The following is a 13,596-nucleotide window of genomic DNA, read 5'->3' as shown; positions in this document are numbered from 1 at the left end:
GTCATATTATAACCAGAGCTATGGGAATTGCATCCAGCATTACATAATTTCTAGAATTATCTAAGTATTCAATAGTTTCGGTTTTTCTTTTAATGTTTCTCATGAGAATGTCACCCTGTGGACCTCTATGAAAGTGATACAAAATAGTGCATCTCAGGACACAGATACCAGTTTTCATACACTGCAGCACACATTATGTATCATGTATGTGGAAAAAAGATGCTATATTTTGTGGCACCAACACAATCTCATTAATTAAAACTGATACTTTGATTTTTAGACCCTGCATTACTTATTTGTTTAAAAAAAATCACAATATTCAGCAACTTAACAATTATCAGGGACAAAACCCATGGAAATGCAAGATCAGCATCCCATGTAACTTATGATTAAAAAATTGCTCCTGAAGTTTACTTTTGTGATTCCCTTCCCCACCGCAGCCTCCTCCTACCAGACATGAGCAAATCCCTTGCAAACCCTTCTTTTTCTAACAGGCCTTCTGCTGTCATCTAATTCTCTGTGTTTAATTTTACCCATAAATCGTGGATTCCCTTTACACTGAATGCTAATCCCAAAGAGTGCTTGCAAAAACAAGCAGGTGAAAAATGGGATCAGAAGGAGGAGGTAGAAAGGAGAAGGAATGCACAAGCCTTTCAGAAAGCTGCAGAAAATAAGAGGAAGAAATGCAGACAGGTAATAAAAGGGAAAAAAAGACAAGGCTTGAACAGATCAGAAGCAGTGGGAAATAAAAATTATTAGATAGTTGAACAGAAATAAAAATGACAATAGATAACATAATAAAGGGAGATAAAGTGCTGTATGAACTTAAGAGAAAAGCAGCCCCAGGAGGCAACATGATTGTGTAGACACATGAGAAACATGACAGACTTAAAATATATGTCTCTCTCTCCTGCATTTTGTATGAATTTTGATCCAAGAATATAAATTCATAGGATGTAAGTCATATTTGTGATACAAATGTTTACTTTTCTCTTGCGTGAACTCTGTTTCTGTTATATTTTCTAAGCACAAGCATAATCTTCACTTAACATAAAAAAACGTTCCTTTGATTTCAGGAGTGAAAAATCATTTCATCTGTGATTTCTTAGCTGCAAAATATGCTTACTGAAGAAGCCATACAGAAGTGAAGCCCAGCTCTCCTCAGCTCTTACTGAAACTCAGGTATTTCCAAAATAAAAATAAATACTCTAACATAAATAATAATTAAAAAGGGTCTTGTTTTCAGGTAGTAAAATAAATGTACCAAGAAAAAGGTCTTTATAGAAAGAACAAAGGTTAACTACTTCTAACCAAAAAAACGCAAACAAAAATATCTGTGCTCTTTCAAGTCCATCAGGGTTGGATTTTCTTTAGTGGTCATCTCGTGTCCAAGTTGAAGATGATTGATCACTTCCAAGCTAGAAAGAGATGTATCCCTTCCCCTTCCAAAAAAAAACATGGATTGCAACCTTGCTGTGTCCTCTTGCCAAAACGACAGGAATAAAAGGGGTGAAAGATTCCTGGTACAATCCTACCAAAACTGCATTCGCCCAGCTAGAGTTCCAGGGCTGGTAAGCAATTGCTAAATTGCAATTAATTGTTGTTAAGCAAAATTTTAAATGACCTTCTACCTTTCTGTGGTATTAAAGAAGTTTCTGATTAAGAATTCTGGCACCCAAAGGCAGAAAATTCAAAATGGTGATCAAACCTGAAAAACCAGGCTACATCATTCTCAGTTCCACTCTCTGAAACTTGATTTTCTGAACTGCAACAAAATAGAGATTAAAAAGCTTGCTGACATCTTGATCTAAATGGAACCAGTGGTAAAGTCCTAGGAAGTACTAAGACAAATTGCATCAAGGAAGAACAACACTTAACAAGAAAATAGCAATTAAATCTACAAATCCAAATAAACTTGGAAATGGTTGATCTTCTCTGCTGCAGTTACTGGCCCATACAGCCCTCTTTGCATGTGAACTCCCCTGTTAACTGTTTCTGTCTCATTTTATATTCAACTTGTAACCTCTTTGAGACACAGTCAATACTTTTTTATTTCCTTTTAGTACTTTCTCCTGATGTTTGTTCCTTTTGATAAAGAATTTGAAGTGCTTAGTCCATAAAATTAATAATGAATAATGACAATAAGATTATCTCTATTAAGCTTGTGACAAAGTACATAATTTTGACACATGTAATTAAATTTAAGTATGTTACATTAAAATGTTGTTTTTTAAAGATGAGGCATTTTATAATCACTATTACTTTTATGAAATTGATACTTAAAAAAAAAAAACAAAACACAAACCTGTCAAACTCAACGAACAAGGTAAAAATATTCATAGAATATTTAGATAAAGTCCAGTAATTGAAGCTATGTTTCACATAAAAATAAATTAAAAATATACTTTTAGGAGGGTATTACTCCTATCTTTAACAAGAAGATGTGCATTTATTTCTGTAAGTTTCAATTTACATTTATTTCTGCCAGTTTAATATATATGTATCACACATCCATATTAGGCAAAGTATGGTAGATACAGGTCCTAGCATTAAATGTTAGGACATTTTGCCAGTCAAAAATGTAACTGAAGCAGTGAAAACAGAATATTTCAGTATAATAAACTCACACAAAAAATTTCTATAAGTCCCAAAACTATCACAAAAGAAACAAGGAATTTAGTCTTCAATCTAAAGATCTTAAGGCACTAATGTATTAAACTTTATTACATATAGTGACACCACGAGAAGAGATGCATAAATTTTCCAAAATCTGCATATAAAACCAGTTGATCAAAACTAGGACTGAAATATTTTATTGTCCCACTTTAAAATGTTTTATTACCTTTTTAAATTCACTGTGAGCAGTTGTTTATATTCCAGTAACTCCATGGCAGTACAGAGCAGTGATTAAATTATTCTCAAACATATACAAGTCACTATTTGACTAAAACTACTCAGTGTGCTAATGAGACTCAAAGGTTCTTTAATTATTTTTCAGATTTATAGAGATTATTTACATGCCTCCCAGCCCCTCACTTTAGACTTGTGCCTTGCTGCTGGTTTCTATACTCATCCTCACTCACATCCAAGCTCTTCCTTCCTTTATTTTTCCCTCTCCTGCCATCATCCAGATATGACACATAAACTGCTAAGCCCCTTTGGTTTATCTCATTTATCTTCTGTAACTACAGGAGCTGTTCAACATTCTATCTTCCTTCCTCAAAACCCTCCCATTTTTGATTGTGTTGATATGAACAGAGAGAAAACAGGAAATTTGTGGTTTAGGTTCTCTGTTCCCCTCTGACAGGAACAACTGCATAGAAACTAATGCCAATCCTTTAAAACTTGTGGTTGGCACATGTGGAAATTCATATGGAAATTTAGAGTGATCTCTGCTAAGTTTTTAATGAGCATGGAGAAAACCTATTTTCAGAAGTTTGTCATCTAATCCAGTTTGGACATATTGGCACAAGAACAGTGGAATGCACAGAAACCAACCTGGTTCCAATCTTCACAAACAGGGCTCCAGAAACTGGAGACTGTGGAACCTTAGAGTAATGTAACTGTGTGAATTGCCTTTAATACAGGTGAATTTGAGTATTTTTTTCCTGAATATTATCCTTTAAAAGAGAAGGAACACAATAAAATAAAATGATCAGATGTAGGCATGCATATGGATAGGAGAATTTTATTGGAACAATTAGGAAAACTCAATCTAGGAGGCAACAGTGGAGGTGTAGCAATTAACAGTTTGTGCTGTCAGATATGGTTACAATGACTAATTCCATAGACTCCTCAAAAGTTGGGACAAAATTGTTTCCATATCAGAACTAGTTCTCATCTGCTGTGAGAAACCTTCTTTTCAGACTTCTCAAGTTGTTGAGCTATGAAAACTTCCAGCATAAATGTGGAAGGAATTGGTTTCTATAATCTTTAGGATTACTTCTCCATTAGGACAATTTATAAATAACTGGATTTATCCTTTTATAAAACCCTGGTGGCTGAGTTCAGAATTAAACACTTTTTACCTACAAAGCCCTTACAATTAGTGTTTTGTTTTTTTTTTTTTTTTTTCAAATTACAGGTGCTAAAACTGAAACAGATTTTAATCTCCAAAACCCTTGTGACTTGATTCTTCAAAACTTGCATATATACCCATCAGTTCTGCAGTTTGCAAATACTCAGACAGAAGGTAATTCTGAAGAAAATGTGTTGGGTTTTATTTTTTCCAAATTGAGATACTGTAGGAAAGTTGCTCTCTTAACTACATTACAGCTAAAGAAGTAATTTATGAATACCTGATTTATTTAAAGCTCAACACTTTTTCATTGCTTCATTTTCGTGCCCCTGTCAAATGAAGCAATGAAGTGCTCAACCTTTGTTTTTACAGTATAAAGCAGTAAAGAACCTGACACAGTTCAAGGACTAATCTCAGCTCAGAGAAGCTTCTGTACTTCCTAAACCGGACTTTTAGATTTCCCTTTTACAGTTTCATTATACTGAAATACTCATCTTCAAAGTGAAATGTGGAAATGGTAGGCAGCTCTGGGGTTTAAGAGCTCTGAAGGATAGGAAAACCTGCATGAAGCAACCAGATACCTGGGGAATTGTGAAGCCTGCATCTCCTCTGGGCAGTGAGAACCAAAAGCAGCTAAGTCTGACAAATTCTTAAATACTGTTTTTTTCTTTTTTTTTTTTTTTTTTTTTTTTAAAAAGCACACATAAGTAAACCAGCTTAGTGCTTAACCAGATTAGTGCTTCAATACCTGCTTAATCATTTACAGAGCATAACATTTGTGAATGCTGCAGTGCTGAATTGGCTAAGCTCTAAAGAAAGTTTACATAACCAAGCACTAAACTTCAAATAGCTAAGCAAGGTCATTGCTGCCCCCAGCACCAAGAAGAGCTCCCAAGTACTCTAAGATTTCTGGCCTAGTTAGCATGTTTTCAAAGTTCTTACCAGGACTCTCTTGGTAATTATAAAAGCCCATTTCTCTGTTGAAATGCAGAGGAACTTTACAGGAGAAAAGCAGCAGATGTTCTTTTCTCCTGAAAAAGCTTTAAGGTTTATAAGAAAAAAAAAACCTTAAAAAACTAGTGGAAAAAAGGTGTTAACACTAAATACATATCAACTCCCACTGTATGGAATAAACACTCCTTGGTTTCACATACAGCATGTCAGTAATTAGCCTAAGATTGTTGGGTTTGTCCTCAAGTACCTAATGGGGAGCACAGAACATTGCACTCTCATACCAAAACATCTCTTAAAAATACAAAATCCAATCATCCTACAAGGTACTTATTTGCTGTTTTTTGTGAAATCTCTGTGGCATTTTCTGATACATTCTGTAGCAGGTAATTTAAGATCCAGAAATCATATTCTCAGGAAAATAAAAACTTACAGCAAGCTAGCCTTACCCTCAAAGGTCACAGAAAAAGGGGAAAAATACTTAGTTTGCCATAACTAGCAGTTCAGATTGCATCATCATTCTCATTCAGACTTTTTTCTCTGCTCCATGAGCATGTTTTTTATGGTCCCAGTATCTGTGCCTTTACACTTTTCCACTTGAAAATACATAGGTTAGAATAAACTAACCATCCTTTATCAATTCTGATAATGCAAAGAGTCTCAAAATGACAAAGAAAAATAGACCATGACATCCATGTTAACAGTATATCTTCAAGAAAAACAGTTATCACAAGATATAAACCTAATCTGTCTCATTGAAGTGTTTATCAACACAGATTACAGATATCAGAAAGCTAGAGGGGATCACATTTTTACTTCTCCTAAACACCCACCACTGAACTTCCCTGAGTTTCCCTTATTAAGATAATTAATATATAATGGTTAAATTTCATCTTCCAAAATATTTCTAGTCTTGTACTGAAACATGAAGACAGTAAACATCTATTTGGTAATTGGTTGAGGAGAAGAGGGGAGGGAGGGATCAGAATCTGATTAAAGACAAATTGATCATTGCAAATCTCCCAAAGCTCCATTCGGACAACCCACAGGAATGCTGCATCTGTTTCAGACACCAAGAATTCTATGACTTATTTGTTAAATCCACAGAAACTTTTCTACAACTTGATTTTGGTTTGTTAATCAAATTTTGAGTGAAACTCCTGACAACTGAAAATAAAAAAATGGCATTAGATGTGGGTGGGTTGGAAAGGATCCAGAGAAAGGCCACAGAGATGATCCAAGGCCTGGGAAGCTGCCATGTGAGGAAAGGCTGAGAGAACTGGATTTGTCCATCCTTGGGAACAGAAGGCTGAGGGGAGACCTCATCACCATGTTCCTGCATTTAAAAGGTGGCTACAAAAAAGAGGAGACTCCCTTTTTACAAAGGGCCACATGGAAAAAGCAAAGGGTGACAGGAACAAGTTTCTCCTGGAAAGACTCCGAATGGACACAAAGGGAACGTTTTTCACAGTGAGAATAATCAGGCACTGGAAGATTCTCCCCAGGGAAAGGGTGGATTACCCAACACTGGGGACTTTTAAGATGCAGTTGGACAGGGTGCTGGGCCATCTCATCTGGACTGTGCTTTTGCCAAAAAAAGTTGGAGCAAATGATCCTTGAGGTCCCTTCCAATCTCATACTGATCAGTGAAGGAGAAAATCTTGCTCCCACTTCATTTAAATACTTCAGGATGTTTTTCCCAAATCGTGTTTCTTATGGCTTGAATATTTATACACCATCTGGACTTAAAACAGACATGCCCTCAAAAGTAGCGTGATACCAGGTTTCCACAAAGTCACTATCACTTTTGGAGCTTGCCTCACATATCTCACTGGTACCACACTTGGATAAATTTGCTGTGGTATTGTGTCAAATTTCCTTCCTCTCTAGGGTCACACATCCTCAGGGTAAGACATTAATTCTGTGAATACAAAGCAGTTGAAACTGATTTTTACCACCTGGGCAAGACAAACCCACAGGTTAGAGAGTGAGGCAGTGGACACCAAAGACAGCATGACTGGAATTTTGAAAATAATCAGAATTTAGTGACAGGATGGGATTTTCTGAAAAAGGCAAATTCTGAAACTTTCAGGTTGAAAGAGAAGACTGAGAAAGGTTTGGCCACAGAAGTCAGATTAGGGCTGAGAGACACATTGGCTCTTATTCACCTCTTTCCTTTGAAAGATCCAGAAGTAAGAGTAAGAAGATAATTGCATGAGTTAAAAAAAATAGCAGGATAGCAGCACAGGGAATAACATGAAGAGGAGTATGGAGCTTTGCTTCATCTGTCAGAAAAACACAGTCAGGAGGAATCCAGCTGGCACCTGGGGATATGTCTGAGCCAGTGCTGCTCAGGTGAGTAGGTTATGACTGACCAGACTTTGCCATGAAAAACGTGAAAGTTAATACTGAGATTAATGGAACTGTTTACAGCTCTCATAGCTGCTGCTATACTCTCTCCAATCTACCATCTCAAATAACTGTCAGTGAATTATTCTTGATGAATTTATGACTTATTATTCACAAATATTAGGGCCAGAAAACTGGTTGTTTTGCTTTTTTTTTTTTTTTTTTTTTTTTTTTTTTTTTTTTTTTTTTTTTTTTTTTTTTTTTTTTTTTTTTTTTTTTTTTTTTTTTTTTTTTTTTTTTTTTTTTTTTTTTTTTATTTTTATTTTTATTTCACAGCTAAGCTTCAATCAAAAAATAGTTATTTCATATACTCTGGTTTGGAGAAAACCTGTTACCCAGTAGCAGATAAAAGCCTAAAAAGGCACAAATCCATGAAGTTTCACCAGCATAGCAGCAGTTCTGAGGTTTGGGCAAAGCTTGTGGAAGGGAGCTCAGGTAACAGTTTCTTCTCGAAAAGAAACCCCAAGAAAAACTCAGTAGAGTTATATTACTTCATATATTTGAATTAAAATGAAAGATCTTTAATTATACAATTTGGAATATGAGAACTATTCATCATAGTGTAAAACTTTTTTTTTTTTTTTTAGAATACTTTATAGATAAATGACAAGAGCTTTTTAATTATATGTCAGGTGAGGAGCAAAACACAGGGATAAAGATTACTTAATTACATAAGTATTTCAGAAGTTATTATTTCACCCATCTACTATGAAAGCCCCAAATTAGTTTTGCAATACTGGTCTTATGCTGAGCAGACTAATGGGCATGTCCAGTCTTTCTGAGGCTGGAGAAAAGGTTGATTTAAGCCACATTCTGATACACTGCACACAGGCTATATCCCTTCTACTTTTAACAGCCAAGTTTCGCTCTGTATCTTGATGGAGAACACATGAATATGTGCCAGGGTATAAAACTGACAGGGTTACCTCAGATTGCTTAATCTGTTCCTAGAGTTTCTGACATTTTTTTCCACAGGCACGTATTATTGCATATTTAAAAACTATTCACATTTATAACAGAGAGGAAAAACAAAAAGAAATTTTAAAAATATTGATAAAAGGAACATAACGTCTCAAAAAATGTTGCAAAAATATTTTTTAAAGGACAGTTTTTATGTAATTAAGCACAACACAGAAGGCACCTTTGATTTGAAAATTATCAAAAATTAAAAAAAAAAAAAACCAACAAATTGTGACCAACCTTTATGTCTGTGAGATCCATCCATGTCAGAAAACTCAATATGATTTTCATCAGCCCAATACAGCCTGTGGTTGACATAATCTATTGTAAGAGCCATAGGTCTGGATATCTGTGTTTCTATGATAACGGTTTGCCTGGATCCATCCATCCCAACACGGCCAATGTGAGGGTACTCACAGCAATCAATCCAGTATAAGTACCTGCAAAACAAAGCACAACTGCTGAATAATAACAGTAAATATTTGACCAGAGAGGTTGTGGATGCCCCATCCCTGGAAATGTTCGGTGGGTTGGATGGGGGCCTGAGCAACGTGATCTAGTGAATGGCATCCCTGCCCATGGCAGAGGGCTTGGAACTGGATGATCCTTCCAACTGGATGTCCCTTCCCACCCAACTTCTAGATCTGTCTGTAAATAAGTGCGCTAAAAGTAAAGGGTTTGAATAGGAGAGTCTTCATGTTAGGTGTGATTTTATTAAATTAGTTATGGACTAATAAAAAAGTGCATTTAAATTGCTCGGTCTTGATACCTTTGGGTGGTACTTGGAAGTATCACCCCAATTGGACTTTGTGAATCTCAGATCTTTCATAAATGGCATCACTACTAAGTTCATCAGAAATATGGCATTACACTTCCTTTTTTTTTTTTTTTTTGACACATATAACAAAAAGATACTTGTCATGTAATTAAATTATATTGCTTTGAGAAGTACTAGTGCCAGAACATTAGAACAGTTTCTCACACAGAGGGCTTAAAAATGGGTGAAACACTGAGAAAGGCTGTTGAAAAGCTGAGTAGCAATTTTCTCCTCAATATGCCATTTAACCACAATGCAGAGCACAATTGTCACAAAGAAAGAAAAAAGTCCTATTGTTTAGTACATGGATGCACGTTGCTACTGTTGTGTGCCATTACTCAGAACATCAGGACAGATCTTTCCAGCTGGGAAGCTGATTCGCTTCTACTCTACAGGTTTTGGACAGGCTTTCCAAAACCCAGATGCAGCTCATACTCTTAATAACCACCTGGAATTGTATTTGTGTGCAAATAGTGGAGGAAATAGTGGTCCTAAGAGCAGCTACAGGTATCCTACAACACACAGGTGCAATTTATTGGCACCAAGACTACTCCACACAAACAGCAGAGAAAGGAATCTTTCTCCACTGACTCCAACAGAACATGTTTTGTTTGGAAACACATCATTACTCTTGCATGGTGTCAGCAATGGAATTGATTAAGCATTTCTCGTTTGCGAGAAAAAAAAAAAGATAAAATTATTATTGTTTCAAATAATAACTCTGAATACGAAATAAAACATATATTTTCAGCAGCTTGCCATATTAAAATAAACAAATATAAAAATATGTTTATTTTAAAATATTATTAAAATAGCTTGGCCTCAGAAAGCTAGGTCTGTAAACACTGAGAAGGAGCCCAGTAAGTTTTTTTATATATATATATATATATATAAACTTTCATGAAAAACTGGGAATCTCTGAACAAACTTTGTAGGGAGATCACATGTATTATTATCTTGAGTACATTTAACAAAGATCTGTGCCCTCCCTGCCAAATTTGACAGGGAAAACAGGGTACAGTTACAAGAAAATTAAATTCTAGTTCTAAGAACTGGTAAAAATGGCTTTTACCTTAAAAAAAGTAGATAGTTCATACCAATTATTATTTTACCAATTTTATAAATAGTGATGATATAGTAAGCATTGGTAACACATGTTCAGACTACTGATATCCAATGTAGCTGAAAATTAGATAATAAATACTAATTAGTATTTCCTACTTTTTATAAAAAATATTTTAACATCAAATTAGGATTAAATACAAATTACTGTCAATTTGGTTGCTTCATACCCAGCTTGAGGATCTAAGGAGAGATCTCGAGGAAACTTCACCCTCTTGCTCACAAGGACGGTTGGGTATAAACCACTGAGTTTAGACACCTCAATAATTCTCTTTTCGGTGTCAGACCAATAGAGATTCTTCCCAATCCAGTCAACAGCCAGTGCATTGGGAACAGCTGTATTGTGGATTACCTAGAAAAGCAAAAATTACATAAATTATTCATTTAAATACTGGGGAAAGGAACAACAACTCAAGAGCTACTGACAGCAGAATATTGAGAGGTTGGATATAAGATACAGCTACACACAGCCTGTTAAAAATGGGTGTTACTCACTGTTAAATACTGACACTTCTTAAGGAACTAAGATAATGTGACAGTTTTGTTATAGTAAGAGAGAATGGATTACCTTGATGAAATAAATAGCAAATTCCCAGCTTCTCTGCCTTACGCATTAGCTTTTAAAAATTTTAGACCTTTGATTTTTCATCTTAGGTTTCTTGTTTTCTCTTCATGTAAAAACAAACAAACAAACAACTTTTTTTCCTTTTATGAGTTTACTTTTTCTTTTCACAGAGCAGGATAGAGATGAGGCTTCTCTCCCCACAGTGTGCCCTCAAACACATCTGCTTCTCAGCTCCCCACTTCTCTCACTGCTCTACATCAGCGTATCTTTCATTTTAATATCACAGTGGTACCACATGTCGTTGTGACAGATAGACCATAAGAGCACTCAGCTGAGTTCCAGGAAAAGATTACTAGTTGGAAAGTAAATGCTGTGCTCTTATTTCCAACATTCACGGGGCAGAAAAAAGAGGAGCTTTCCAAGAATTGGTTAAATTTCAAAAGGACTACACGATTCAGAAGTAAGAGATGGGAGCAATTTAGTCACCTGCTGGAAAACCTATGCTCTGCTGACAGGGATCTGTTATTCTCAAGGTTTTTGAAGAGTTGAATAATTCTGAGACTTGAACAAATCCCTCTGGATATATGTGATCATAAATCTCATCATGATTGTATGACTCCATCTTGCTTAGCTGGGAGTCTTTCATGTCAAGCGTTGAGTAACATTTGAAAATTCACAAACATTTGAGGTCAGTTTATTCCAGGCTTGAAAATTCTACTCCTGAGAAGGTCTATTCTGACTTATTCTGTTCCCAATTAGGGCCTGATTAGGTCTGTGCGACTAGAACTTCAGAAAACCACAAATCAGAAAGAAATACTTGAAAATATTCGAGATTTCCTAAGTACTAATAATGGGTTTACTACTTTGCTGTACGTTATTTATTGTCATCCTCAGCACCAAAAGTATGTGCAATAGAGTATAAACTTCACATGTAAACCTGATCATGTACAACTGAATGTGTTAGTTTTCATTTTATTTACCATTTGAAGATACTGAAAAGTCTTCAAGATAAGAATGGATACGGTGAGATACTTTAAATCCATTTTAGAGTTATGAATATGCAAAACCACCTTTTCACATTGTCACATTATTTATCACCTTACAAAATCTTTTTTTTTTTTTTTAATTAAATTCAGGCATGCACAGATTTTTTAATATGAATAAGATACTTTGTTTTCTAACACCTTCCCAGTACCAGCTTCACTGGTTTATAAACGTGTAATTGCAGCAGCTGCTGCACTGTAACATGGGACACGTCCTGTAGAAATGGATAACTCTGAAAATTTAGGTAATGGTTTAGCTGCAACATGTAAACACTGCACAACAGCATCAACCAGAGTAATTAGTCTGTTTTCTGATGACTTTGCCTTTGGAGAGTCACTTCAAGCTTATTCCAGTCGCCGAGATCACTAGTGCGACATTTACCGTGCACAATCCAGCTTCCTGCAGCATTTTCCAATAGCATTTACATCTACAGCACCACACATAAAATACTGTTTTAATGTCTGAACACATCTATGTGAAAACATTGTCATTTCAATTCTATAAATATCTCCTCCACGCTCAGATGCAGAAGAAAAATGAGGTGCCATCAGGTTGCCCAGGGCAAGAAAGGCAGAGTGGGTGTGCTGAAAAGATGCCATCTCCTAAAAGGGAAATCCTAGATAATATATCAAATGGGATCATTTACACTGATAGTAGATCTATTTATAGTAAAGAGTAACACAAGAAGTATGAAGGTTTTAAAATAAGTAATCCATACTTCAAGGGAAAAGTCTATCAACCATAAAAACTCTCATGACAAAAAAACCATAATATGTAAACAGGTTTTCTGGATAACCAAACTCATAAATCTTTAAATAATTAAGCAAATAATTATAATATTTAATTTGAAATAAAATAATTTTCATGACATCAATTACTAAATATGTCCTTTGGTAACCTATTAAAAAGTCAGAGAGATATAGAATTATCATTTTGGATAAAAGATTACTGATAGAATACTAGACAGTTAAAACATATAATTCTTCATAATTTTTTGCATGTATTTTTAGCTTTTGGAGCCAAATCTGGGACAGGTTTTACAGAGAAAAACCAGATTTTTTGTACAAAAATCAAATGTATTTATTTTCATAATTTTTGCTTTTACATCGCCATACTTGAGCAAAATCTCCATCAATATGACACTTGCCCTACAAATTGCAAAATTAGAATGAAAGAAAAAAGAAATATCCTACATGTCCATATCCTAATTTTTCTTATATTGTTCAAATTTCTGAAATATTTCCTTAAAAAAATAAAACTATTATTAAATCATTATAAAACAATAGGAGGTTTAGTTGTTTTAATTTTTTTTTAAATTTATTTTCCCATCTTGTTATTACAATTGACTGGGAAAAATCCTTCTTGGAATAATTAGGATTAGACAAAAAAAAAATCTGAGGTCATCCCCAGTCCTAAAACAGCATAACACAATTTCATCCAGAATGGAAAGAGGCTTTGTAAATTGTTCAAATGCAATAAATATGATTCAAGGATTTAATGGATTTCGAACCCCACACTTGCCTGGTCCTATTTTTTTCAGGAAAACTTTTCGCAGGGACTCACTACAACTTCTGAGTGGATGCTGGATTTTGATTTTACCCCCAGGGCATCAGAGTGCCATAAATTATGGTCTTAAGGTTCACTGATACCTGTGAGTTTCAAACCTAACCTTCAAAAAATGGGCTCTGAGGATTTTTCAGTCCATGCACT

General features: G+C 35.0%; 1 protein-coding gene across 6 annotated transcripts in view; it reads right to left on the bottom strand.

Annotated features, from left to right (window-relative positions):
- LRP1B (LDL receptor related protein 1B) overlaps nt 1-13,596 on the bottom strand; it is a 671,639-nt gene that overhangs the window by 89,814 nt on the left and 568,229 nt on the right. For all 6 annotated transcript variants that reach the window (XM_027900055.1, XM_027900058.1, XM_027900056.1 and 3 more), the window contains exons 58-59: nt 10,448-10,629; nt 8,579-8,778 (exon numbers count right to left, since the gene is read on the bottom strand). In XM_027900055.1, the coding sequence (XP_027755856.1) occupies nt 8,579-8,778; nt 10,448-10,629 (382 nt within the window). The remainder of the gene's footprint in view (nt 1-8,578; nt 8,779-10,447; nt 10,630-13,596) is intronic.

Source organism: Empidonax traillii, unplaced genomic scaffold (assembly GCF_003031625.1).
Source record: "Empidonax traillii isolate 1590-97213 ecotype Southwest subspecies unplaced genomic scaffold, ASM303162v1 scaffold702:size1046427, whole genome shotgun sequence".
In the NCBI taxonomy this organism is placed as follows: Eukaryota; Metazoa; Chordata; class Aves; order Passeriformes; family Tyrannidae; genus Empidonax; species Empidonax traillii.
The sequence above is the reverse complement of the archived record's forward strand: the minus strand, read 5'-3'. Positions and strand labels throughout refer to the sequence as shown.